The following is a 25,886-nucleotide window of genomic DNA, read 5'->3' as shown; positions in this document are numbered from 1 at the left end:
AGGGGGGCGGGGAAGGGGGCGGGGAGCCGTAGGGGGGCCGGGGGGGGGGGCGGCCGTGCCGCAGAGCCCCGGCAGAGGGAGCCCCGCTCTCGGGCTGGCCCCGCCGGGCAGGGAGCGAGGGGGCGGCGCGGTGCTGGAACAATCGCGCCGGAGCGGATCCGGATCCGGAGCCGGGCCCCACCCACCAGGAGCCGGGCGGCGGCGGGGCCGTTTCTCTGCGGGGCCGGGCCCATGGGCGGGTAGCGGCCGCCGGGCGGATGCTGCGGGCTCCGGCTCCCACGATGCCGCCCCGGCGCCGCCTCCCGCTGCTGCTGCTGCTGATCGCGGGCAACGTCTGGCCCGCGCCGGGCAAGTCTGCGGGGGAGCCGCCCAGCCCGCAGGGTGAGCGCGGGGGCTGCGGGGTCCCGGGGGGGGGTTGCGGGGTCCTGGGGGGGCTGCGGGGTCCCTGCGGGGGGGCCCAGATCCGGATCGACGCGTCTGGCCGGTTTGGAAGCATCCCCCGGCCCCGGGCTTCGCCGCCGCTCGAGCCCCCCCGGGCGGCTCCCCCCTTCCCCCGCGCCGGGCGCGGTTCGCGGATTTGCTGCCCGGATTCTGCGCCCGGGGCGCCCGCATCTCCCTGCTTCGGGGCCGGGGCCGTTCGCCGGGGGCTGGGCTCGGGGAGCCGGTGGATCCGGTTCGGCGGGGGCTCGGGGCGGAGCCCTCCCCCGCCCTTGTTCTCTCCCTTTGCGGCGCTATTGTCTGCCGGAGACGGCGCCTTGCTGCGGGCCCCCGGCTCCCCGCCCGGCTGCTGGGGCCCCCGCACCCCGCGCACACGGGGGCCTTTGGCCGCAGGGCTGCCGCTTTGCAGCGCGGCGAGGAGGGGAGAAAATATCCCGATTGTCTTGATCGGTGCTGATTGATCCGATCGTTATCGAACATCTGTCCGACTGTCTGTCCCCGCTCACGCCCCGCTGTCTGTCTGTCCCCCTGTGCACCTTTCTACCCGTCCATCCGTCTGTCCCCCTGTGCGCCCCGCTGTCCGTCTGTCCCCCTGTGCGCCCCGCTGTCCGTCTATCCGTCTGTCCCCCTATGCACCCCGCTGTCCGTCTGTCCCCCTGTGCACCTTTCTACCCGTCCATCCGTCTGTCCCCCGTGCACCCCGCTGTCTGTCCCTGTACACACCCTCTATCCATCCATCCAGCTGTCCCCATACGCCCCCTCTGTCCATCCGTCTGTCCCCCTGCACGCCCCTCTGTCTGTCCATCAGCCGCTACACATCTGTCTCTGTCCATCCCCAGGCACCCCTCCATGGTAAAGCCCTGTGAGGCTGGAGCTGGCTTTTGAAGGGCCATGTGCAGACTGGCCCCGGAGCCAGGTGCTGCCATGTCCGGCCGACGGTTTCCATTAAATCGTCGGGCTCCTTCTCCAGGAACACACAAGTGGCTGGAACAAAGATGGTGGTGGGCTGGGGAAGAGGCTGGGGGGCCCAAGCTGGGGAATTGGATCCTTCCCCACTTGCAGCCTGGGGGCAGGATCGTCCCCTGCCATCTGTCCCCTGTGCTGCAGGGGTTTGGGCTCCTTCCGCTCGGCGCGTGGCCTGGCTGGTGGGGCTGTGCCGGCGAAGAAGGTCTGCTGGTGGGGATGGCTCGGGGTGCGCCGTGCCCAGCGTCCACGTTCCTGGGCAGCATCAGCCTGGAGGCCTTGGTGATGGGGCAGCAAAGGCAGGGTCAAGCCTGGCAGAGCTCAGCGCCTTGCCAAGCTGGGCAGGGCTGGGGTTCAGAGCCCTGCAGGGGATGCCACCCCCTGCCCCTGAGGTGGGGTTGGGCTTTAGGGAGCCTGTCCCGATGCTGGGGGGAGGGGAGATGCCCCACGTTTGGGGTGCAGGCAGCCCCATGTGATTGGCAGAGGGGTCGCCAGCCCAGATCACAGCCCCCCCACCTTGGAAATGCCCCTGCTGAACCGGGCAGAGCCTCGGTGGGGCAAGGGTTCCCGCACTTCGGTCCCGCACCCTCACTCCGGTGCCACCAGGCTCCGCTCACCAGGGCCTCTGGAGGCGAAGGGGAGAGGGGTTGGGGGGTGGTCACACGCTCGCCCCCCAGTGGAGATGCATTGGCTGGGCTAGGATTGACCCCCCCCCATATATGGGGTTTTGAATGCTCTCACCACAGTGCCCGCGGGCACTGCTCCCCACAGCCCTGGTGCCCTATGGCATTGCCGCGGGGGAGTTCCTGCCTGGGAGGAACTTACCATGGGCACCAGGGTCTCCCAGGACTCACTGAGCAGGGCAGGAGAGCCAGTGTCTGGGGTGCTGGGAGGGGCCGGGGTGCGGGGGGAGAGGCAGGGCTGGCGGGGTGGGGGGTGTAGGTGAGGTTTGAGCCTTCCCTGCTCCTAGTCGCCCCATCTGTATTTCGGCATCCACTGACTTGAGGCTCCCCGCAGCTGTCCCATCCCCTCCCCTGCACCCCTCTCCTCTCAGCCATCCCCAGGGTGTCCTGCCCCCTTTGGCCCAAGAAGGGGACGGTGGACAGGCTCCCCTGCACCCCCCTATGACCAGCACCATCCCTGCCTGCTTCCCCTCCTGCTGGGGCTCCAAGGAGGCCCTGTCGCCCCGGGAGTGGAGCCGAGGTTGGGGTTCTCCTGCAGAGCCAGCCCAGAATAGGCCTGGCCCAGGACCTGGGAGTTGGGTGCCCTTGGCAGCAGGGCCAGGCGAGAGGCTGTGACCCGGCAGGGCGGGGATGGAGGCCCAAGGCCCTGCCGCTGGCTCCCCGGGCATCGGCTTAATGTGTTGGACAGGCCCAGGGAGGCAGACCAGAGCATGTGGCCAGGGCAGTGCTAGTGGGTGTCCTGGGCCCAGCCCTGCCCTGGGCTGGCAGGGGACCCCAGGTTCCTGTGCTGGCTTTGGCGGGAAGGGCTCTGATGAGCAGCTAGGAGTCAGGACTCCTGGGTTCCAGTCTTTGCTCTAGGGCAAGATACCCCTGCGCCTCGGTTTCCCCATCTGTCAATAGCTCCCCTCCTGCCCTGGGGGTTGGTGTGGAGCTGAGGGATTGCCAAGCGCTTTGTGCTCCTCCTGTGGGGGGCGCTGGGCCGGGCAGCGTGGGGTGGATTCTGTGCTTGGCATCTCTGGGCTGGGAGTGCACCCGTGGGAGTGGGTTAGGGCCAGTTCCCCCTCCGGGTCTGGGCCCTGGCATCCCAGGCCTGGCCTGGCCTTCTGCCAGAGGGTATTGCCTGGGTGCCAGGGTCCCTTCGTTCTGCCCCTGAGCCTGGCTGTGGGTATGAATCCAGCCCTGGGAGTGGGGGAGGGGAGAGTGACATCCCCTGGGCTGGTGGAAGGGGAGACCCACCACTCCCGCTGGCCACACCGAGAATCTCAGGGTTGGAAGGGACCTCAGGAGGTATCGAGTCCAACCCCCTGCTCAGAGCAGGACCAGTCCCCAATGTTTGCCCCAGATCCCTAAATGGCTCCCTCAAGGATTGAACTCACAACCCTGGGTTTAGCAGGCCAATGCTCAAACCCCTAAGCTATTCCCCTCCCCCCTCCCGCTTTCCCCACATCTTGTGTCTGCCCCTGGGTGCACTCAGCCCCTCTGCTGCCAGGGTAGGGCTTTTGATTGGGGTTGGTAGCACCCGGGACACTGGCAAGGGGGCAGCAAGGGGGGGCTGCAGCGGGGGAAGTGCCACATGGCAGGCAGGGGAAGCTGCTGTATTTGGGGGTGACACAGGCCTGCGAAGGGGCAGGAGAGACACGGATGGGCGGGAATGCAGAGCTCTTCTTGTCCTTTCCCTGTCTCGGCCACATCCCCCTTCTCTGCCCTCTCCCCCCACCCCGGGTACCCACCTCCCCCTTCTCTGCCCTCTCCCCCCCCACCCCGGGTACCCACCTCCCTCTTCTCTGCTCTCTCCCCCCCCCCGCCCCCCAGGTCCAGCCTGTTGCGGAGGGGTTGAATCCGGGCTCTGCTGTTCCCTAGGGTCCGTGGGGGTTGTGCAGGGGTGGGGGGATCTGCACTCAGAGGCCCCCCCCTTCCGTCTCCCGCTCCTTTCGGAGGGGCCTCCCAATTGGGGCTTGCCTGGAAATCTCCCTCGGTTGCCATGGCGCCGGCTCCTCTGCCCACCCCCCTCCAGCGGAGGCTGCAGCCGCTGCTGTGAAATGGGGCAGAGGAGCCGGGGCCCAGCACACGGGGCCCCGAGTCTGCCTGGGCCAGCTCATCCCACGGGGGTCCAGAGCAGCAGGACAGGCCCCTAATGCTGTGAGCCAGGAGGGGATACCGCCCTGGGCGGAGGGGCATGGAGCCCCCCAGCCCTGGCTCAGGTGCCCGTCCCAGAGCCAATCTCTGGCCCCCCAGAGACTCACTCCGGCCCCCAAACCCAACCCAGCACAGGCTGGGAGGGGCCCCTGCCGGCCACACCCAGGCCTGGCAGCGAGGAGCCGAGCCGGGCAGGGGTCACGGGAGCTTCCTCCCCACCGCGCTGATGGTGCCCCTCACTCCCGACCCGCAGCCCCCTGCTATGCCAGCCCTGGGCTCCCCCCAGCTCTGCCGGCGCCCCTCACTCCCGACTCACAGCCCCCTGCTATCCCAGCCCAGGCACCCCCGCAGCTCTGCCGGTGCCCCTCACTTCCAACTCACAGCCCCCTGCTATCCCAGCCCTGGGCTCCCCCCAGCTCTGCCGGCGCCCCTCACTCCCGACCCGCAGCCCCCTGCTGTCCCAGCCCTGGGCTCCCCCCAGCTCTGCCGGTGCCCCTCACTCCTGACCCGCAGCCCCCTGCTGTGCCAGCCCTGGGCCCCATAGCCACTTTGGCTGATGCCTCTCCTCCCTGTTCTGCTGCCACACCCGTCTTTTTCACTCCACCCAGCCCAGCTCACCAGTGGTGGGGGAGGAGCCCCCGATTCCTCCAGGCCCAGCTGCAGAGGTGAGGGCGCCTTGCCCTGCTCACCGCCCTCTGTGGCTAGGCTGGGGTCTGCACCTTCCCCTGCTGGGCACGTGGGGCTGGATGGCCCCCAGTGCGGACGTTCTAGTTTATCGATGCCCCAGGGATTCCCTTCAGTGCTGAGTTGGGTGGGGGACCTAGGTGCCCTGCGGCCCGCGTGCCCCTCCCCTGAGCTGGCTGCTGTTTGCTGGGTGCAATCCCTGGGCTGGGGCTGCCAGACATGCTGGAGCCACAGACCCAGCGATTCGCCCTTTGGGAGCTGGGCACTCCCCCCCTCCAGGCCCTGCGCGGCACAGAGGAGCTGGCTCCAGGGCGCGGGGCAGCTCCTAACCCCGTTGAGTACGCAGTTCGGCCTGACGGAGGCATCCCTGGAGGTCTGGGCGACTGGGGTTGCTGCCCCCCCAGGCACTGGGGGCCTGGCCAAGCTGTCTGTCCCACCTGCTTTCCTCCCAGATCATGTGACGATGGCAACAGAATGGGCAGCTGAGGTGGGGGGCAGGCTGGAAAAGGAAGGTGCCCCCCTGCCCACGTGGGGAGGGAACTGGCAGGGGTGGCAGCGGCTGTAAGCAATCCAGGCGGGAGGGTGAAAGCTGCTTGGACCCCCCATGCCAAGGGAGTGGGTCCCTTTGGCCCTAGTGAGAGGAGGTTGGGGGGTGGGGGTGACTGTACTGCCTGTTTGGGGGCGGGGGGGGGGGTCTGCCCTCCGCTCAGCAGCTCACGTTCCAGCCTGAATTTCAAACCCATGTTGTTCTGCTGGGTCCAGATTTGTTTCCCCAGCCCTTGGCGGCATGCGGGTGGCCATGCCCTGGGCCGCGTGTCTGTCAGCAGCCGCACTCTGCACCAGAGGTGGCTGCATTTCATTGATGCTCTGTGTACCCGGACAGTTGTGACCAGGTAGATTGAACACAGGGCCAGTCATCAGTGCTCCTGGGGCTCATTCCTGACCCTTCCACCAGCACACTGGGTGATCTCGGATGGTCCCCACCCCTCTGTGCCTTGGTTTCCCTCCCTGTGAAATGATTCTTCTCCACTGAGGTGCCATGTTCTGAGATCTGGAGGTGGAGATGCTGCGTGGGGCAGGGCTGGCAGTTCCTGGGCTGTCTGGGCTGTGAGAGGCTATCGCCTGGCCGGCTGGGGGTGCTGGAAGTTGGGATCCAGGACCAGACTCCCCACACAGGTGCAGTTTCTGCCTGGATGCTCCCCTGAGGGTGGCTTCCTTCTGGGGAGATGCCCTAGGTGTCCCCACACCCTGCCCTGTGCTCAGTCTGCCTTGGCCCCATGCATGTGCTGAAATGCAGCACCTCTGGGGTGGAGGCCAGCCACTGCCTGGTGCACAGCAGTTCATCCAGCTGCAATCTCCTCCTTCGGCCTCAGCTCGTTGGTTCTGCCTTTGGGTTGGTGTAACTGGAGCTGGGAAATCCTGCCAATGCCCAGCTTGCCTTCCAAATGGGCCATTGGCCCCTCCTTTGCTCCTTTGTAGGGCTTCCACTCAATCAGCAAAGCACACGGGGGATCCGAAGGAGTGAGGGCTCTGTCCGGCCCCACAGATAGCCCTGCGGCTTGTGACTCCACTGTGTTACTGTTAGGGACTGACAGCTCCTTACGCTGGGGTGTGTGGATCTGGGGGGACCCGCTGGGGGGAAGGATAGGAAGGGGTGTGGGAAGGCACTGGGCAGGACTCAGGAGGTCAGGGATCTATGTCCTGCTTGTTGGCACCATGTCCCATAGGGCTGGATTTTCAAAGGCTCAGCACCTGGGATGCGTTTTGGGTGCTGAACTCTTGTGAAAATTCTGGCCTTAATCTCCCTGTGCCTCAGTTTTCCCAGTACAGCCTATGCTTCCTTCTCCCACCTTGGTTCTGCCTTGTCTGTTTGCTGGGGCTCTTCTGGGCTCTCTCGCAGTGTCTGTGCAGCACCCGGCCCCCAGCCTGGCTGCAGCATAAAGTCGTTCTTAGCTGCCGTTGTTTGACGCTGTTGGGCTTTTGCCCCGCCTGTTCCTTGGGGCAGCCCCATGTTGGGCTGTCATGGGGGAATGGCGGGAGGCTGGTGCGTCCCTGGGGATCAGGCTCGCGCTCAGTGCAGAAGGGGCTGGGCAGCTCTGGGGGAGCCTCGGGGGCATGGAGGAGGATGGGGGAGATTTGGCATGGGGAGTGGGACTGCAGTGCGGCTTGGCCTTAGGACGGTGGTGCTCTGGGGATGCAGCACTGGGGTCGGGGGCAGGAGGCCGGGGGCCCCCAGGGGCTGGCACTGCCTCGCTCTGCAAAGCAGGCATGGACCCGGGCTCTGGGCAGGCTGGTGGGTGGCGCAGGCTGGAGCTGCAGTGTTGGGGTACAGGCCACCCCTGAGGGCTTGACCCAGGCAGGTGGCTGGATTTACTGGGCCCTAGTCTGGCAGGAGGGCAGTGGGGTCCAGTTGTGAGAGCGGGGAGCCGGGGCGATGGGGTGAACTAGTGGCTCAGTGCAGGAGAGGGAGGCACAATTCTTGGGTTCTCTCTGCCTTGCCACACTCCCTCCCTGAACCTCAGTTTCCCCATCGTGGGGTGGGGCTAGTGAGAGCTGGAGCAGGGCTCAGATCTGGGGGGGGGGCCTGCAAAGGGCCATTTCGGGAGGAGGTCCCTGGGCTTTGCCTGTTTCACCCTTCAGGAGGGGCCAGATGGCACAGGGGAGGAAGCGCCAGGTGAGTGATGGAGTCGGGGGAGGGGGGACAATTGCCAGCTCCTGCCCCCCCAGGGTGCAGGCTCATCCCAGCAGGAGTGGGGCTGCTGGCAGTGGGGGATGGGCGATGAGCCTGCACTGCGTGTGGAGGGCAGGAGGTTGGGGGGGGCTGCAGAGTGTTCACAGGCTGTGGCTGAGCTGTGGGTCGGTAACTGGCGAGTGGGTCTGACGTGAGCTCTGCGTGGCGGGTTATGCCGGGCACAGCCCTGGGGGGAGGGCGGAGCCGGGCGGAGCCGGGCGCAGCCCTGGGGGGAGCTGGGCGCAGCCTGGCTCTGCTGTCCCCGTGCTCAGGAGAGACCCCCCTCCCCTTGGGATCTGCTCGCTCGGGGCCCGACCCGCTCCTGACACGGCTGGCTGAGCGGGTGTCTGCGCAGTTGACAGGCTGTGCCAGCTGCCAGGGCCTGTGTGTGGTATGCGGCTGCAGGACGGCCGTTCCCTGGAGCGGGGACATTCCAGCCACCGGCCCCCAGCCCACCCTGCCTTTGCAATGTGTCCGGCTGTTCCTGGTATGCATGGGGGTGGGGGAGCCCCCGGCGCCCCCTCGGGCGCGGCTGCCCCAGGCCCCGGCTGATGGGATGGGTCACTAGCACCAGCTGTTAGAATTCCTGGTGTTGAACGGCCCAGCCCTCTGGGGAACATCTGGGCCCAGACACCACAGGCTGGCTGTTGTGGGGGGCTGGGTTTTGGGTGCGCTGTCTGCTGCCCCCAAGGGACTCTTCCCCAGTCGGATCAGGCACCCGGAGTGGCAGAGGCTCCACCAGGTGTGGGCCGAGCCGGGACCCTGTTCTCAGCATGGCCTCGCCCCCCTGCCAAGGCCGGATCTGGGCTGTGCATAGGGCAGCAGCTGGTGGTGCCCGGAGCCGTGCTGGCCCCGCAGGCCAGAATGGCCCCTTGGGACTCCCGCACTGCTGGGTCTAGGTTCCTGTTGCTCCCCGAGTGGAGCCGAGCCCTTTCCCCGGGCTGCACCCAGCGTGGGCTCGGGCCTCTGGAGCTGGAGGTCCCCGGGCGGTGCGAGAGGCGCCCGGAGCCCAGGATGCAGAGATGACGAGCTCCGAGCAAACCTGGCTTTGCAGCGAGTTCGTCTGGAGGCCAGGGGCTTTCCCGGGCAAGCAGGGCTCACAGCTGGGTCCACAGACTGGCCTGGGGTTGGTTACAGACGCCTCCGCAGTGTCGGGCATCGTGGTGCTGTCAGCCCCTAGCTCTGACTGCTAGAGACCACCCTTCCTAGAGCCAGGAATACAACCCGGGGTCCTCACTCCCAGCCTCCGGCTCTAACCCACTAGACCCACCCCGTCCCAGAGCTGGGGATGGGACCCAAGAGTCCTGACTCACAGCCACCCCCTGCCTCCCTGGCTCTAACCCACCAGACTTCACACCCTCCCAGAGCTGGGAGAGAACCCAGGAGTCCTGACTCCTGGTCCCCCATTCCTCCGCTCTAACCCACTAGACCCACCCCCTCACAGAGCTGGGGAGAGAACCCAGGGGTCCTGGCTCCCAGCCCCCAAACTTCCCTGGGTGCAACGTGGGGGCCACAGGGTCACCCAGTAAAAATGGGCTGATCCCAGAAATACTGGGGCTGGCTGACCCTATGACACAGCGTCACATAGGGGGTCGCAGCCGCGTGGTCTGCGCCAGCGTCGTTCAGAGACTGTCCAGTGTGAGCTCCTGGCTAGTGCAGGCCGGAGACCTGCCCCGAAAGAACCCCCAGAGCACATTGCGCGGAAGACCACCCTGGCATGGTTTAACAATGGCCCAAGGGGGAGAATCCCCCCCTCAGTGCGTGGGTTGTAGCTGGTGACAGGCACTGCTGAAATTAGGAGTACATTTTGCTGTCTGAATTTGTCAGCGCTGGCTTCCAGCCGTGGGGTGGTGTGAGACTTGGTCTGGGCTGATTCCTCCCACTCTGAGTCTGAGGGGCTGTGGGGCTCTGCCAGCTGGGCCAGGGGCTTTGCCGTGGCCTTGGTGGAGGGCCCTGCAGCGCGAGCCAGTGCGGGTTGTGTTAAGGGGGGGCCGGGCGCCCTGTGTGTTCCAGGCATGTGTATTAATAGAACAGCGCTGGGAATCGATTGGCTTTTGGACCCCATAACCGAGGGGGGTCTGAGCCCAGGCAAGGGAGGCATGAATGCCCTCACGTCCAGGCCCCTGTGGCAGGGAGAGGCGGGCATTGATCGATGCTGTGCTCGGGGTGTGAGGGGAGGCTGGGGGCTTGTCAATTGCAGGCTGGGGTGGGTGCCAGGCTCTGATCCAGAGACGGGGTCTCATTAGCCTCCCAGGTGCTGGTTAGTGTGAGCAGGTGGAGAGCCCCTCCTCTATCTTCCGGTAATTTCCTTGGGAGTGGGGTGGGGTGGGGGTGACCAAGGGACACCCCTGGGTCCTGACTTGAGCCACTTCCCTTTGAGGAATGCAGAGCACTTTGCAAACTAGCTATTTCAGCCTAAGCCCCTCCCAGCATGGGCCAGTATTATTCTGCTTTGACAGATGGGGAAACGGAGGCGCAGAGCTGGGCCGTGACTTGTCCAAGGTCACCCAGTACAGAGCTGGGTGGAACCCAGGAGTCCTGACTCCTAGTCTGCTGCTCTAACCACCAGAGCACACTCCTGTCCCTGAATGCTGCACTTGGAAGCCAGCAAGCCTGGCTCCCTGCACTAACCGCGAGGCCACTCCTGGCCCTGGGATGCCAATGGGATGTCTGCAATGGGGCACTGCTGAGTGGCCTGTCTTGCATCTCTCAATAACGCACCTGCTGTTGGATTTACCAGCCGGGGGGCTGGGTGCCACACTCCTGGGGTCACACCCCGGCCTCGCTGTGCTGTGGGTTTGGTTTGGTTTGGTTTTAGTGTCATCCAGAAATACGACATCATAGAATCCTAGAATCTCAGGGTTGGAAGGGACCTCAGGAGGCATCTAGTCCAACCCCCTGCTCAAAGCAGGACCAATCCCCAACTAAAGCATCCCAGCCAAGGGATGCTTAAAGAGCTCTAAGGAAGGAGATTCCACTCCCCCAGGTAACCAAATCCAGTGCTTCACCACCCTCCTCGGATACTAGGAAACCCTATTTCACAACCTAAACCTCCCCCACTGCAGCTTGAGACCATTGCTCCTTGTTCTGTCATCTGGGTGGCAGGCGCCATCCTCCTGGGATGGATTGAAACGTTCCAGAAATGGTCCTGCCAGGAGCCAGGGCTGGGACAGTGCCACAGGCCGGGGCAGCTCCTGGGCGGGTCGCTGCTTCGTCCTTGGGCCTCCTGCGCCCACCCAGTGCCAGTGATCAGCTCCCGCCCACCCCAGCGGGGCAGCTCACGGCAGAGAGGGAGGTGGGTCTGGGCGGAACAGGCCCCTCATTTACACCGAGCCCTGTGGGGTGGGAGCTCCTGGGGTGCGGCGGTGGGCCGAGACTGGGGGTTTGCAGTCCCGGGCCCCGTGTTGCAGGCGTCTATCGCTCCCTGGAGACCTGGGGCTGGCAGAGGATGCACTCCCCCGCTCGGCGGGCATGTTGCTGCAGGGTGCTGGCACAGGGGCTCGGGCGGGGGGAGCCAGGGCCCCCCAGACAGGAGCCTGCCGCTACCCCGTTGCTGCCATGGCAACCCCTGGCCGTGGTGCCTGCCTGGCCCTGGAAGCTGCTTCCTGCTTAATGGGGGGGGCCGTGCCATCGGGGAGTGCGGGCCGAGCCAGGGGGCCAATGGTGTCGTTGCCAGGGTGATGGGAAGTGGCTCTCGGAAAGCTGGGCTGGCTGCAGGAGGCTGAGGGCTGCAGCCGGAAAATCACCGGGCGGGGGGGCATTGTGGGGGTGGCAGCTGCACTGGGAAGCCAGCTCTCGAGACGCGGCTGCGCGTGCCGTGGATGGCAGCCCCTGAAAGCCCCTGAGAGCAGCGCCCGTGGTGTTAGCAAAGGGGGTTCCCTCCCCTGGTGGGGCTGGAGGCGGTTCTGATCTGGCTCCCCCTTTCCATGTGCCCCGCTCTGCCAACGCCCACCAGCGTGTATGGTACAGCTTCGGCCTGGCAGTTTCGCTGAGTGTTTCCCGGGCCCCGTCAAATGGCCGCAGTAGCTGGGAAGGGGTCAGCCATGCTCAGACCCGGAGCCCATCTGGAGAGGGAATCCCTGAACCGGGCATTGCCCCCGCTCTGTCCCAGTGGCCTGGGTCTGTCCTGCATCGGCAGGACCAGAAGACCCAGCACCAGAGTCCCCCCCACCCTGTGCAGGGGCGGGAGGGGTGCAAACCCCTGCGCTTGGCACAGTGCCCTGGGAGCCACGGAGAGCGGGTGGGACCTTGGGTTTTCAGGTCCCAATTTAAAGCCACCCCCAGTGCCTGGGGCGTGTGCGGCGCAGAGCAGGCCTAGCGGGCACTGGGGTGCACCCGAGACGTGAGGCAGGCTACGTAACCAGTTGCTGGGGGCAGTGCCCATAGCAAAGCCTCCTGGCAGTTGGTACTAATAAAACAGCCAGTGGGGGACGGGCACGGACCTCCCCTGTTCTCCCCAGCAGCTGCCGGCCTGGCACCTCTCGCTGGTGCTGATTCATTTGCCTTCAAAACCCAGCCCCACCCCAAACAGTCTGTGCTCAGAGCCTGACTCTGCATGGGGACCACGCAGACCCTGGGGGCAAAGGGCCCCACAGATCGGGACCCCCAGCAGCCGGGGCCGTTTGAAATGCTGATCCAGCATCTGTACCATGGGCTGAGCCAAACCTGAGAGGGCACCTTGCATCCAGCGGCTAGCAGCCAAGCCTGGCGAGCCGTCCGGCAGCATCGTGGACCCTGGTGCGACCCAGCCCTCTCCCAGCCGCTCGGGGGCACCCTGCAGGAGAGGGGGTTCCCCCTTGGCGGACGCGTGGTGGCGGTTCCAGCCGTGGAGCGCATGGGGCTGAGGGCGGCAGCCCCGGTCCAGTTGAAGGTGGTGTGGCTCATGGCCCCTGACCACTGTGGGGGCTGGGGGCTGGAGCTAGGCGGGCTGGGCTGGAGCCTCCCTGTGGCTCCAAGGCTGCTCTTGCTGCTGGGAGGCCCTGAAATCGCTGCATCGGGTCCCTGAGTTTCCGTGGGGCTTCTGCTGCCGCGTGGGCACGTTGGGAGCTCGCGCTGCCCTCGGCCCAGGTCCCTCTGATCCTTCCAGGGTCTGGTCTGTCGAGATTAGTGGAGATCTGCTGGGCCATGCTGCCTTGCCAAGGCCTGCCACTTGCTTCCCCTCTTGGCTGGGCGGGAGCCCCTGGAGGGGGCTGAAGCTGGCCGGGGGCTGAGTGCTGCTGTGCACCCCTTGCCTGGGGAGCTCTGGGAGGGACTTACCGTCCACACCCGGGGGCAGCCCCAGCTGAGGGACTGTGGAGGTGCTGCTCATGGGGCTGGCACAGCGGGGTTCCCCTGGCCTGGCCACCCTCTGGCTTCTCTCTAGCGGGAGTTCGAGGGGTTCTGGCCTCTGCTTGGAGCTGGGTGGGGTTGGGACCGGGTGTGACTTGCGGGGGGGGGCCCGGCTGGCTCTAGGCAGGGAGAATATTGTGACAGGCCCAGCCCCCCTAACCCCTCTCCCCCTCCCCAGAGGTGCTGATCAAAGTCCAGGTGTATGAGAACAGCGACCTCTCCCCACTGGCCCAGGCTGCCGTGGAGGTGTATGGGAACCACACGTCGCTGGCCTCGGGCTCCACTGACCATGAGGGCGTCGGGATGCTGCCCGTCAGCTACCGCCTGGGCACCTGGATCCTGGTCACCGCTGCCAAGCGTGGTTTCGTCACCAACTCTGTGCCCTGGCGGGTCGACAAGCTGCCGTGTGAGTGCTGCTGGGCGCCGGGCATTGGGGTGGGGGACTGGGGAGTTTGGGGACACTCCCTCAGTGGGCTGGTAGTTTGCAGATACCCTGGGATTTGGGGACAGCCCCTTAGCTGGTCGTCCCCCCACAACAGAGGGAGGAAGGGGGCAGTGGGCACATCACAGCCCCTGGGCTGTATGGGGTGTATTAGGCTGGGAGGGGATGAGGGCTGGCACCAGGTTAATAATACGGCAGCCGGGAGGGGCGGATGGGGGTAAGAGGGGCAGAGACACCCCCTGGGGAGAGCACGGGGCCGGGGGGCAGAGCCCTGCTCCTAGTGCGGGGCTCTGGGGGAGGGGAGGTGCTCCGGGAGGGTGGCCCCCTGTCTCCCCCCCCCATCCCTGTGGTGGTGCCTGCCTGGGACCCCCCTGCCCTGTCCCCAGGGAGATCTCTTCTCTAGTCAGGGCTGGGGGGGGGGTCAGCGTTAGCCTGGGCTCTGTGCCAAGCAGCAGCTGCCCGCAGGCCGTGTGTTGACGAGGTGCAGACAGGATGGTGGTGTGGGGCCGCTCGCTGCAGAGGCCCAGATGGGGTCGATGGGGTGACTTTACTGCAGGCAGTGGGATGACTTCACGCGGACGTCAGTGCCCTCCGCTGGATGCGTGTGGGAGGGCCCATGGGCAGGGGCTGTCTGCAGGCTTGGGGGGAGCAGTGGGGCGGTGTGTGCGTGGGGGGGGTGTGCAGCCGGGAGGAGGCATGTGGGGGGCGGGTGTTTGTGGGGCCGGAGGGGAGGAGTGCGGGGAGGATCAGGGGGGCAGGTGTGTGTATGAGACAGGGTACTGCCCCACACTGGAGGGGCTCAGTGGGTGTGGTGCAGCGGGTGCATGTGAGCAAGCTGTTACCCAGCTAATTAGAGCAGCTCCCCGTACCCTTTCCGCCCTGGGTACCAGCTGCCAGCTCCACCTTCCAGTGCGGGATCCCCCCCCTGCACCCAGCTGGGCCCCCCCTCACTCCACTGGGGGTGGGTAGGGCAGAGGGGCTGCAGCTGTAGCATCTCCCTGGGCAGAGCTGGGTGCTGGGTGCGGAATTCCTGGGCACAGCTGCCCCTGGGGTTGTAGCTGGCACCATCTGTCTGACACCCTCCCTGCTCCCACAGTGCTCCCAGCAGAGCTGGGCTATTTATACAGATTCCCCCTCCCCCCCCCTCCCCCCCCCGCCAGCTGCTGTGTCCCAGGTTATTTTAGGAAGAGCTGGAGGAGTGTGACTGTGGGGGGGTGCCACCCCAGGAGAGCCCCCTGTCCCCCACCTCTCTCTGCCCTTCACTGTGAGGGGTTGGCTGTGGCACCCCTGCTTTTTGGGGTGGGGGAAGGCTGCTTTTACTTTGGGCTATGCCTGGCCCATGGTGTGGCTCTGACAGGGGCTTCCAGCGGCCCATCCGTCTCTGTGTCAGGTGCCAGAGTCATTAGCGATGTCCTGCCAGGTGTCTGCTCTGTGCCAGGTTCTCCGTTCGGTGGGTGGGTGCCAGGCTCCCCTCCCCCAGCAACACATGCCTCATTTCCAGTGCATTCTCCCGCTGCCCTGCCCCACTGCGTCGCAGCTGCTGTGCCCCGCGCCTCTCGCCTGTTGCTCACGTGCCCTGTGTCTGTCCGGTCCCTCTGCAGTGTATGCCTCGGTCAGCCTGTACCTGCTGCCGGAGCGGCCCGCCACCCTCATCCTCTATGAGGACTTGGTGCAGATCTTGCTGGGATCACCAGGTGAGGCCCGTGACGCGCCAGCCCCTTCCCTGTGCATGGGAGGCCGTAGTTAGAGCAGGTGACGGGGAGCCAGGACACCTGGGTTCTGTTCCTTTCTGTCCCACTGCCCTGTGCGGGACCTGGGGCCAAGTCACTGTCCCTCTGCCTGGACAATGGGGGAGACCCACCCGCCTCCAGGATTCACCAAGGAGATGCTGCAGCACCAAATGTTACCCGCTCCCCCTGGCCTTGTGCCGGGGAGCAGGAGGGGCCTGTGGCTGTCTGAACCTGCCCATCTGGGCTTTACCCTGGAGGGCAGCGGGTGGGGCATATGGGCCAGGTGGCTTGGGTCGCTGTGGCCCTCAGCCAGCCCCAGCCTGCCCATGCCCCTCCTAACGTAGCCCAGAGGCAGCAGGGAGGGCTCTGGGGACGGGAGGTGGTTGATTTTAAGCCCCCAATGATATTGGTGTTGGAGCTGTGACGGGCGAGAGCCTGCGTGCCCCTGCTACCCTCTCACTGGGGGGCGGACGTGCCCTCCAGGGGTGCGTGGCGGGGGCTCTGGGGCCGGGAGCTACGCGTGTAGTCTCACCATGGCTCAGGCTGTGTCCTTGTGGCAGGCTGGGCGAGAGGCGGCTGACACGCCTGGATGTCTCTGGCAGGGGCCTGGATTCCCTCGCCTGGCTGGCTGGGGCTCGGAGCTGCCACTGCAGCCGCTTAGTGGCCTGTCGGCTGCCCCTTGAGAGCAAGCTGCCCGCCAGCCATCCGCCCGCCATCGTCACAGCCCGGGCAGGGGTTGGAGCTTGGCCCCCGGTCCCGGAGGGCCCCTTGTGCTTTGGCCGATCTCCGTGGAGACCCCGCTGGGCGCCGTGTCCGGGGCTGAGTGGAGACGCCCCGGACAGGTCGCTGGGGCGGGAGGCTGGGTCCCTTCAGCAAGGCAGCGACAGTGGGGAGTTCCCGGCTCGCCCTTTGCCAGGGGGTGAGGGGCACGCGCACAGGAGGGGCGGGGAGAGGCTGCCATCTTGGCGGGCAGCCTGCCCTGGCCCTGCGTGCGAGGACTGCAATGAGCCATGGGTGCTGCCGGAGCCCATGAGGCTGGCTCGGGCCTGGGGCACCCTGGGGTCCCGCCGAGGCTCTGACCGGGCAGGGCAGGGGCTGCAGGGCGAGCCTAGTGCCTCATGCCCATTGTCGTTGCAGGGGCCAAGAGCCAGCCGTGGGTGCAGTTCCAGCGCAAGGCGGCCCGCCTGCCCCGCAGCTCCACCTACAGCCAGCTCTCCGCCTCCCTGACGGCCGCCAGCGGCGCCCACGACATGCGGGGCTTCCCCTCCTTCATCGGGGCCGAGAGCAACGGCAGCGGTACGGGGCCGGGGGGACCGGGGAGAGGGGCGAGGGAGGGGCTGGGGGGAGCAGGGATCGGGGCGGGGAGCAGTGAGCCCCTCTGACGGCCCCCTCCCCTCCCAGCCAACAGCACCTGGCTGGAGCTGGTCCCCATCGCCGCCGTCAGCGTCCATCTCTTCACGGGCAACGGCACCGAGGTGCAGCTGTCGGGCCCCGTGCACCTGTCCATCCCGCTGCCTCCCGACACCAGCGCCACCACGGCCACCAGTGTGCCAGCCTGGAGGTTCGACACCAAGAGCGGTAAGGGCCAGCCGGTTGGGGGGCAGGGCCCGGCTGGGCATGATCTGGGGATTGGGGGGCAGGGCCAAGCTGGGCATGATCTGGGGATTGGGGGGCAGGGCCAGGCTGGGCGCCCTGTTGATCTGGGGCTGGGGGTGGGGGGAGGCCAGGCCAGGCCAGGCTGAGTGCCCTGGAGGTTTGGGGGACCCACATAAGTGGTGAGTTTGGGGGGGTCTCAGCCTGGCTGGAGGAGGTGCTGGGGATCCCCACTGGCTCTGTACCAGCATTTCAGCATAGGGGTGGGCCAGCCCATGGGCGGTGCCACACATCTGCATGGGACAGGGGGCTTGGGGATGGCAGGTGTCAGACTGATGCTGCGTTTCCCTCCCCAGGAGACGCTGCTGGCTGGGGGGTGAGGGCCCAGCGTTGGGATCCCATTGAATTAACAGACTGGGGCACAGAGCGTGTCTCGCCCCAACTCCGGCTGCTCCGCATGCCAGCCCCCTCCTGCCCTGTGGCCACAGGGCACCTCCACGAAACTGCCTCAGTGGCAATAAAGCACCATTAGGCCCCAGGCTCGTGGGAGAATGGCAGCTTGGGAGGGGGTAGGGGGCCACAGGATTGCAGGGGAGGCTCTGGCCCAGAGACCTGCTGCTCTCCTCCATGGTGCAGCCAGAACTTATCATGGGCTCTTCTGCCAGCCAAGGCCCCTGTATCGACCCTCGACCAGGGAGCCTGGCTCCAGGGTTGTCCCCGTCTGGGGCAGGCTGCCTGGCAGGGAGGAGCAGAAGGCTTGGAGGGAGGGAGCCTGCCACCTGTGGGAGGCCTTGGCTCAAACCCAGTTTGGGTCACAAGTGAACCGAGTGTGGGGATCTCAGCCTGGTCCTATGGAGTGGATGTTCGGAGTCCAGAAGGTGGGGGTGAGAAGGGAGCAGCAGGGGGCTGCAGGAGAGGATTGAGGGGCAGGGGGTCGGCAGGGCAGGACTAGGGTATTAGCAGAGCAGGGGGTCGGCGGGGCGGGACCCTGGGGCAGTAGCAGAGCAGGGGGTGGCAGGGCAGGACCCTGGGGCATGAGCAGAGCAGGGGGCAGAGTTGGAGGTCAGGGGAGGCTGTTAATGAACATGGATCCCGCATTGAGCACTGGCTATCAGCCCCGCGACGGGTGTGGTGGCGTCGAGACAGCTGGTTCACAATCGATCTTTCTAAGTTCTCTAAAACCGACACAGTGGGATTGTTGGGAAGCTGGTGCCTCGGGAGGGGGCGTGGTGGGGCTGGTGACTCAGATTTGGAGTCATCTGAGTTGGGGGGGCTGGAGATATTACTCCCCATTCCCACCCAGAAAACCAAACTGTTGCTGTGACTGCGGATTGGAGCGGGCTCTGTCCACCGAGGATTACCGGGGTGGGGAGGTGCATGGCTCCCTGAAATCTTTGGGGACCCAGGCTGAGAAGAGGAGTTACACGGATGTACGTTTTTACGCTATGCGGGTGCCCGGACAGAAAACCGGCTTGAGATTTCCACTCCCATCTTTTTACACGCTCTTTCCTGCTCTAAACCCAGAACGGTTAGTCAAACTGCTTTGGATTGAGGGGGCCCCTGGGCGTGGGAGTAGCATTAGTGATCCAGATTGGCTGTCATTTGACCAAGGGGTTCCTGATTTCCAAACCAGTTGCCTTCTGCAGCCCTGTGGTGTTACCGAAGCTATGCCACTGCCAGACCTGGCTGAAATTGATGGCTGCAAACCCCCCCTTCAATTAACACACCTGAGGATGAGTGAATCCCAGCCCCTCACCTCAGGCAAAAGGCATTTCGGGCTGAGGGCAGCAGGTCGAAATGGTGTGTGAGTCCCCGGGGGGCAGGTTTAGTTTGGGGGATGGAATCAGAGTCTTTGGGGGGCAAAATGAGACGCGTGGCTGCTTCCTGGGAGGAGGGGGGATTGGGGGGAGAGGGGTTTGGGGCTGCGGCAAGGAGCTGGGTGGAGGGGGAAGGAAGCTAGGGGGCGCGGAGGGGTGGGACAATGGGAAGGGGTGTGGGGTGATTGGTAGGGGGCCAGGGGGGAGAGTTGGGGCAGGGGCCTCTGTCAGGCCCACATTCTCCCATCCCATGCGTGTGCCCAGCTCTGGGGGGTCTTGCCCTACCAAAGGGGTCCATGTCCCCCAGGAAAGAAAAGAGGCTGGCCATGCCCCGCGCCCTGCGTTCTCCAGGGGGTGACAGGAGGCAGCGGGCGTCGGTGGGCCAGGTGCCCCCACAGTGCGTGGCGCCGGCTGCGGCTGAGGATGTGTGAGGTGTGGGACTGAGCTGGGACTAGATAGGAGCACGGGGAAGCGGTGCCCAGATGTATTCAGGCTGCACTGTTCCTTTGGCGGCGGGTGTGGGCAGTCGGTAGCAGGGCAGAGGCTCTTCGAACAGCTGCCATCTGCAGCGAGGGGGCCGTGGCAGGTGCCCGTGGTCGGTAGGTGACGGTGCAGGGCACGCGGAGGAACCGAGGTAGCGTCCGGGACTCATCTGAGGCTGGCAGGTGGCTCTGGGGTTGGGCCCATGGTCTGTCCTTTCCGGGGACCTGGCTCTGTGTGAGCCTTAGTGGGCTCCAGTCGCGTCAGGGGGATGCTGTGGTGAAGGGGATGGGCTGCATATTGAGATGAATGGGGGGCAGAGTAAAGGGGGATGTTATGGGGCATTGCTGAATGAGGGCAGAGTTAAGGTTGCATGGGCAGCCTTACTGCCGCGTTTCCTGCTTTTCACACGTCTCAGTTGGGCTCGGCTCAGCGTCCTGCCATCAGTGTGTTGCCACTGAATTTCTCTTCAGCTCCAGCCTGGGGCACAGAGAGAAGCCTGCCACGCCCTAGTGAGCCAAGGCTGCAGGAGCCAGCGCCATCAGGGGGGTAGCGTTGTGAGGGACTCGTTCCTCAGGGAGGAGAGGCCTGAGGAGCCCTTGAGTAGTCGAAGGAAAGAGGATGTAATCTGGGGAACTCTCTGCTGCAGGATATTGTTGGATCCAATAATGGAGCAAGGTTGAAACAGGGGAACAGGAATCCCCTCTGCGAGACTCTTCACCCTCATGCTCCAGGGCATGGGCTGGGACAGGAACTGCCCCACCCCTGGTCCAAGGATTGCCCAAGCACAGAGGTGACTAGGGAACCGACTCCTTCCCCTGGGGCGTCCGCTGGGGGCCATTGGCAGAGGCAGGACACGTTATGGCAGGAGAGGGGATTTGGGGTGAGGTGGGCTGGGGCCTGATCCAGCAGGGATGGTGCACAGCTATAGGGGAGATGGGCCAGTGGTCCCATCGTGTCTGGGTGCTGGGCCGGTTCGCTCCCGGCTCGGTTGACGCTGTTTTGTTGCCCCCAGGCCTGTGGCTCCGGAACGGGACAGGGCTGATCAGGAAGGAGGGGCGCCAGCTGTACTGGACATTCGTCTCACCCCAGCTGGGGTACTGGGCTGCCGCTCTGCCCTCCCCCACCACAGGTGAAGCAGCTGCCTCCAGCCTCCCCGCCGCAGGGGAAGGGTCAGGGCTGGGAGCCGTCTGGCCAACAGAGCAAGGAATGGGGAGGCAGGAAGCAGGGCCCCGTGGGCAGGCCCGGCCTGGACCCTTCCTTCCAGCTGTCGCTGCCGTGTCCAGACCAGGCGTTGTTCCAATGGGCTCCCAGGCAGAGCAGCCCCCAGGCCACAAAATCCTGGGGTGGGTCAGTCCTGGCCCCCATCCCTGCACTGGAGCCAGCTGATGCCCCTTGCTGGCCCCATGGGGGAGCCTCATGGCTCTAGCCCTGCGGGCTTCTCCAGGGTGTGGGGGGCCCCTTTCTGGGGCAAGCCCTGGGGTGCCCTGCGCGGGGCCCCCAGCCGGAGCAGAGCCTCTCTCAGGCAGCCCCTGTGGACCTTGGGCCTGGCCGGGAGCAGCTTAGCTGCTGGCGGGGGGAAGGGGCAGGAGCCCCAGGCGCCAGAAAGGCAGCAGCCCCAAGGGAGCAGCTGGTCTGAACCTTGGTGCTGCGGATGCCACTCAGGCAGCAGCTGGGAATGCCAGCTCCCTGCCCCGGGCATTGCTCAGTGCCTGGCAGGGGGTGGGCACCCGGGATGGGTCCGTTCCCAGGGTGCTCACTTCTGGGGGGGCTGGGCCCCCCACCTGTGAAATGGGGAGCCTGTGCTCGGCCAGCCGCTCACTGGGCGGGGTGGGGAGTGCTGGCAAAGAAGGGGGAGGCCTCAGCCTTTTGCCCCACAGAGCAGGCAGGGCCGGGCACGCTGCTGCTCCGTTCCTGGGATGGGAGGGCCTGGAGGCCCTGGCCAAGAGCTCCGTCCTTCCACACCGGGTGCTGCAGACCCAGGACAGCCCCTCCCCAAAGAGGACAAGCGGGATTGGGGGGGGGAAATGGCGCCGGGGGGCAGGAGTGCCTGGTCCAAGGGCACCCAGAGCTGAGGCTGGACCTCAGGTGTGCCGACGGCAGGGCCTGGCCGGGTCCCTGTTACGGCCGCCTGCCTGGCTCGCCCCCCCCGGGCCTCAGCCCCTCCGGAAGTGGGGAGGAAGCAGCCGGCCAGGCAGGCCCGTGGGAAGGAGAGGTGCTGTGCTCGGGGAAGCGGTGTTCCCGGGCCTGTCTCTGACCCGCCGGTGCCTGCCCTCCTAGGGCTGGTGGCGCTGGCGACGGGGATGAGGGACATCACCGCGTACCACACCGTCTTCCTGCTCACCATCCTGGGGGCGCTGGCGCTGCTGGTGCTGAGCCTGCTCTGCCTGCTCATCTACTACTGCAGGTGAGGGTCCCCCGCCAGGGGCCTGCCCACGGCCGGGCAGGGGACGGGCCTTGCAGGGGCCAGGGCTCCGGTGGAAGCAGGGGGTGGCGGGTGGATGGAGGGGCCAGCTTGCCCTGCCGTTGTAGGTCCCGGGCCCTGGCAGAAGCCGAAGCAGGGAGGGTGGAGGGAGGCAGCCGTGGGCATTGTGTGGCTGGCACCAGGGCAGTGGGGGAGGGGATAGATGCAGGGGCCCAGCCCCCTAACCTGGCTTGCACCCCGCGCATCCTCCTGGCCCTTCCCAGCTTTGATCCCTGTGTCCCACGTGGGGCCCGGGGGCCAGCTCCAGGCCTGGCTCAGCCCCCCGCCCTGCCCAGCTCCCTCCCTCGGGCTTTGAGTTCCCCTCGGGGCGGGCGGCTCTGTGCTGGCCCAGGGAGCCTGTGGCGGGGCGCTGGTAACCGGGTCCTGTCTCCCCAGGCGGAGGTGCCTGAAACCCCGACAGCAGCACAGAAAGCTGCAGCTGCCCGGGCCGCTGGACACCTCGAAGCGAGACCAGGCCACCTCCATGTCCCAGCTCAACCTGATCTGCACCAGCCACCTGGAGACCGCCTCCTCGGCCGGCGACACCGACGCGCACACGCCCATCCTGAAGTCGGCCTTCTCCAGCTCCCGCGAGCTGGGCAGCTCCCGCGAGGAGTTCTTCCGCCACAAGCTGCGGCACGTCAGCAAGGCCTCCACGGAGACGCTGAGCCAGCGGGGCGCCCCCAAGGAGGAGTACCCGCGCCCCGGGGAGAGCTTCTCGCTCAAGGCCGCGCGCTCCGTGGACGGCCCGGGTGCGCTGGAGCCCCCCGTGCTGGAGGAATACAAGCGCGGCTTCTCCCACCAGCGCGTGGAGGACAAGGGCGCCGAGCCGCCACGGAAGCACTCAAGGAATGAAAGCAAGCCCTACCTCCAGGAGCCGCCCTCCCCGCCGCCCCTGCCGCCCCCCTTCGACCACTATGTGGGCCACAAGGGGGAGCCCAAGCCCCCCGACTTCATGCTGTCGCAGTCCGTGGACCACCTGGCCAGGCCCACCTCGCTCACCCAGCCAGGGCAGCTCATCTTCTGCGGCTCCATTGACCACATGAAGGACAGCGTGTACCGCAACGTCATGCCCACCTTGGTCATCCCGGCCCATTACATGCGCCTGGCGTCGGATTACCCCTCCGGGGAGCAGGCCCTGGCCGGCCCAGTGGAGAGCCAGCCCGAGATGGAGGGGCTGCCCGGCCAGGCCGGGATGTCCATCCCGCACCAGTTCGGGCCCCAGGACCAGCAGCGGCTGCAGCTCCAGCAGGGCGAGGACTCGGAGGGCAAGGGCTGGGGGGCACACTCCTCCTCGGTCAGCGGCTCTGTCACCATCCCGGTGCTGTTCAACGAGTCCACCATGGCCCAGCTGAACGGGGAGCTGCAGGCGCTGACGGAGAAGAAGCTGCTGGAGCTGGGGGTGAAGCCCCACCCGCGGGCCTGGTTCGTCTCCCTGGATGGGCGCTCCTCCCAGGTGCGCCACTCCTACATCGACCTGCAGGGCAGCGAGAAGGGCCGGAGCAATGACGCCAGCCTGGACTCGGGCGTGGACGTCCACGAGGCCAAGCCCCACAAGCGGGCCAAGGAGGAGCGGGAGCGGCCCCCGGCCCCCGCCGCCTACTCCAAGCTGGCGTTCCCCGAGGACCCAGAGCAGAGCAGCAGCGAGAGCCGCACGGCCATCTGCTCCCCCGAGGACAACTCCCTGACACCCCTGCTGGACGAAACGGCCGAGGCCCGGGCTGCCACCATCCCCCGCCGAGGCCGCAGCCGGGGCACCAGCTCCCGCAGCAGCGCCAGCGAGCTGCGCCGGGACTCCATGACCAGCCCCGAGGATGAGCTGACCGACCCGGCCGAGGGCGGCGACGAGCCGGGCGACAAGAAGAGCCCCTGGCAGAAGCGCGAGGAGCGCCCGCTCATGGTCTTCAATGTGAAGTAAGCGGGGGGGGGGGGGCCTGCGCCCGCTTCCCCTGCCCCCTGAGCCGGCGCCAGCCCCTGGGGGGCAGAGGAGGGGGTGGCGCGGGGCCGCACGACGGATGGCTCCGCGCCCCCGAGGCGACTCCAGACCAGGACCCCAAAGACCCCCGTCTTCTCCGCCTGAGGGCTGAGCTCTGTCAGGGAGCAGGGGAAGGGGGGACCCACACTGGGAAGCAGTGGGGCTGACTCCCAGGGCGGTCCGGATGCAGAATCAGTGACCTGCTCCCTCCTGCAGCCGGGCACTGCCCATCGTGCCCCCCTGCCATTCGAGGGACAGCCCAGCGCGGGGAGGAGACGCCGTCGCAGCGGGATGATCTCCCCACCACCAGGAGCATGTGTCGAGGCTGCTGCATGCCTGGCCCCGAGGGAGGGGTGACTCGAGGACTCAGTAGGCCCCCACCCCCGCTCTAGGCTCAGCAGGCAGAGTGAGGGGATTGAGTCCGGGCCGGGGGGGGGCAGGGCCTGGGCAACCTGGCCCAGCCCCTGTTTCCGAGCCCGCTCTCCGGGTAGAGCCCGGAGCCAGAACAAGCTGCGGCTGCTCCTCCCCCGTGACACCCGCCGGAAGGGGTTAACAGCAGCCTGCTGGCGGCTGTCCAGCTCTGGGGCGCTGTCCAGCCCCAGCTGCGCCTGCCTGCCTGGGGTGGGGCAGCCCCACACCTTGCCTGGGGCAAAGCAGAGCCCAGTTGCGCTCCTATGGCATGGCCGCCCGGGGCGCTGCCAGAGGAACCTGACCCTCGTCGGCGTCTCTAACGTTCCTGCCAAACACCCTGGGGCTGCAGAGTCTCCTCCGGCCCCAAGGTACCAGCCGCAGGCCGCTCCCCACCCTCTCCTCCAAGTGCCTTTGCGCTGCAGGGCGAGTGGCACAGCTGGGCCCTGCGCGCAGAGCTGGGAGCCGCCTAAATTCTCCTCGTTCCTCATCTGCTTTCGCCAGGCCGGCTGCTGCCTCCAGGGGAGCTGGGGGGTGGCAATATCCCACCGCGCAGGATGGGAGCTGCCTGCAGGGCCAGGCTGGGTTCCCCCCCAGCCCCAGCCCTCGCGCCTGGCAGGGGATCAGCCAGCCCTACACTGTGTAACGGGGAGGAGACTGAGCGGGAGCGTAGGATCTCCCCATGCCCGGGCCGTGGGGCAGGGCCCTGGAGGCTGTATTCTCGAGGCACTTCCCACTGCACCCACTCGCGCCGCCCTGGGGTGCAGATGCACTTGGGCTGAGAAGCAGCTGCTGTCGGCTTCTGCACCCAGGCAGGCGCTAGCCAGTGTCCTTGTGGCAGAGAGAGGGGGTGCTGCTAGGTGATGGGGGGATCCCTCGGGAATAAAACACCCACCTGTGGCTTTTACTTTCACCTCTTAGTGTCTTTTTGCCCTGTGTCTGCTGCTGTCCCACCTGCGGGTGAGGGAGGCTTGCAGCCCCCGTGCCTCTCTCCGGCCTGCACCCAGGTGGAGGGTCGGTGTGTTGTGCCCATCACTCCTGCTGGCTGCGGTCGCGTTCTCAGCTGGGGCCTGGAGCCTGTTTGTGTCCCGTATCCACTCTCCCCTGGAAGTGGGATGGACTGTGCTTTTTGGGGCATCGTTTGCCTGTGGAACTCCTTGCCACTAACTCCCTAGGCTTGACAAGGGGGAGATGTCTCTACAGCCGCCAGGCCTGTCACCCAGTCCCTGCAGCATGCTGTATCGCTCTGTGGAGCGGGCAGGGCCCAGCGCTGGGGCTCTTCCACCGTCATCTGGCCATGGGCGTGGCTGGAGGCCCGGGGGGTGGCAGGCTGGGGGGCATGGGAGCTGTATTCTACTCGGGTAGAATACATAACCAGCTTCTAGCCCCAGGCAGCTCCCAGCATGTTGGGGCTGTCCATGTTACAGAGCGAGGGGGGGTGATCCCAGCCAGTTCCCTCGAGCGCCCCGGAGAGGGGCAGGGGCCCTGCTCTCAACCGTGAGGCTTGATTGGCAACTGCCTGCTGCAGGGAACTAGCAGGGGCGGCACCCCCCCTTGGGGGATTGGAGGGGGCTTGGTCAGGCCTGACAGGTGACTCTCCACAGCATGAGTGTGCCCCCCCACGTTGGACACAGGGAGCTCCAAGCCCCCACCCATCCCACCACCAAGAACAGCTCCAGGCTGGCTAGGCTGGGGCCGTGCAGGCCCCCACGCTCCTTGTTCCTAGAGCATCAGCCTCTGACCCCCAGGGGTGGGCAGCAGTGGCACCTGGGCTCAGGCCCCTGTGGTTTGCTTGGATTTTAATGCTGGTATTTCTGAAATTCTTTCTGGGGCGAGAGGAGAGCTGTGGCTGTACCCGGACCCTGTCAACTCTCCCACGGAAAGAGGTCCATGGGTAGCCTGGCACAGACCTGTGCCCTGGCACCTACCCTTCAGCCTACAGGTTGCACACGAAACCCCCTGAGTTTTATCCAGGGAGTGAGGCTGGGGCCAGCTTGGCCTGTGGGGCCCCCCC

The 25,886-nt window shown here is 66.4% G+C and overlaps 1 protein-coding gene across 1 annotated transcript; it reads left to right on the top strand.

Moving 5' to 3' along the window:
• The first annotated feature begins 71 nt into the window (after positions 1-71).
• FAM171A2 (family with sequence similarity 171 member A2) lies at positions 72-24,785 on the top strand. The gene is made up of 8 exons (XM_037886809.2): positions 72-381; positions 13,142-13,369; positions 15,007-15,099; positions 16,273-16,431; positions 16,537-16,713; positions 20,041-20,157; positions 21,306-21,432; positions 21,886-24,785. Exons 1-8 carry the CDS (start codon positions 258-260, stop codon positions 23,405-23,407), a joined length of 2,547 nt encoding a protein of 848 aa, XP_037742737.1. The 5' UTR covers positions 72-257; the 3' UTR covers positions 23,408-24,785.
• The last annotated feature ends 1,101 nt before the right edge of the window (positions 24,786-25,886 follow it).

Source organism: Chelonia mydas, chromosome 27 (genome assembly GCF_015237465.2).
Source record: "Chelonia mydas isolate rCheMyd1 chromosome 27, rCheMyd1.pri.v2, whole genome shotgun sequence".
Lineage (NCBI taxonomy): Eukaryota > Metazoa > Chordata > Testudines > Cheloniidae > Chelonia > Chelonia mydas.
The sequence above is the reverse complement of the archived record's forward strand: the minus strand, read 5'-3'. Positions and strand labels throughout refer to the sequence as shown.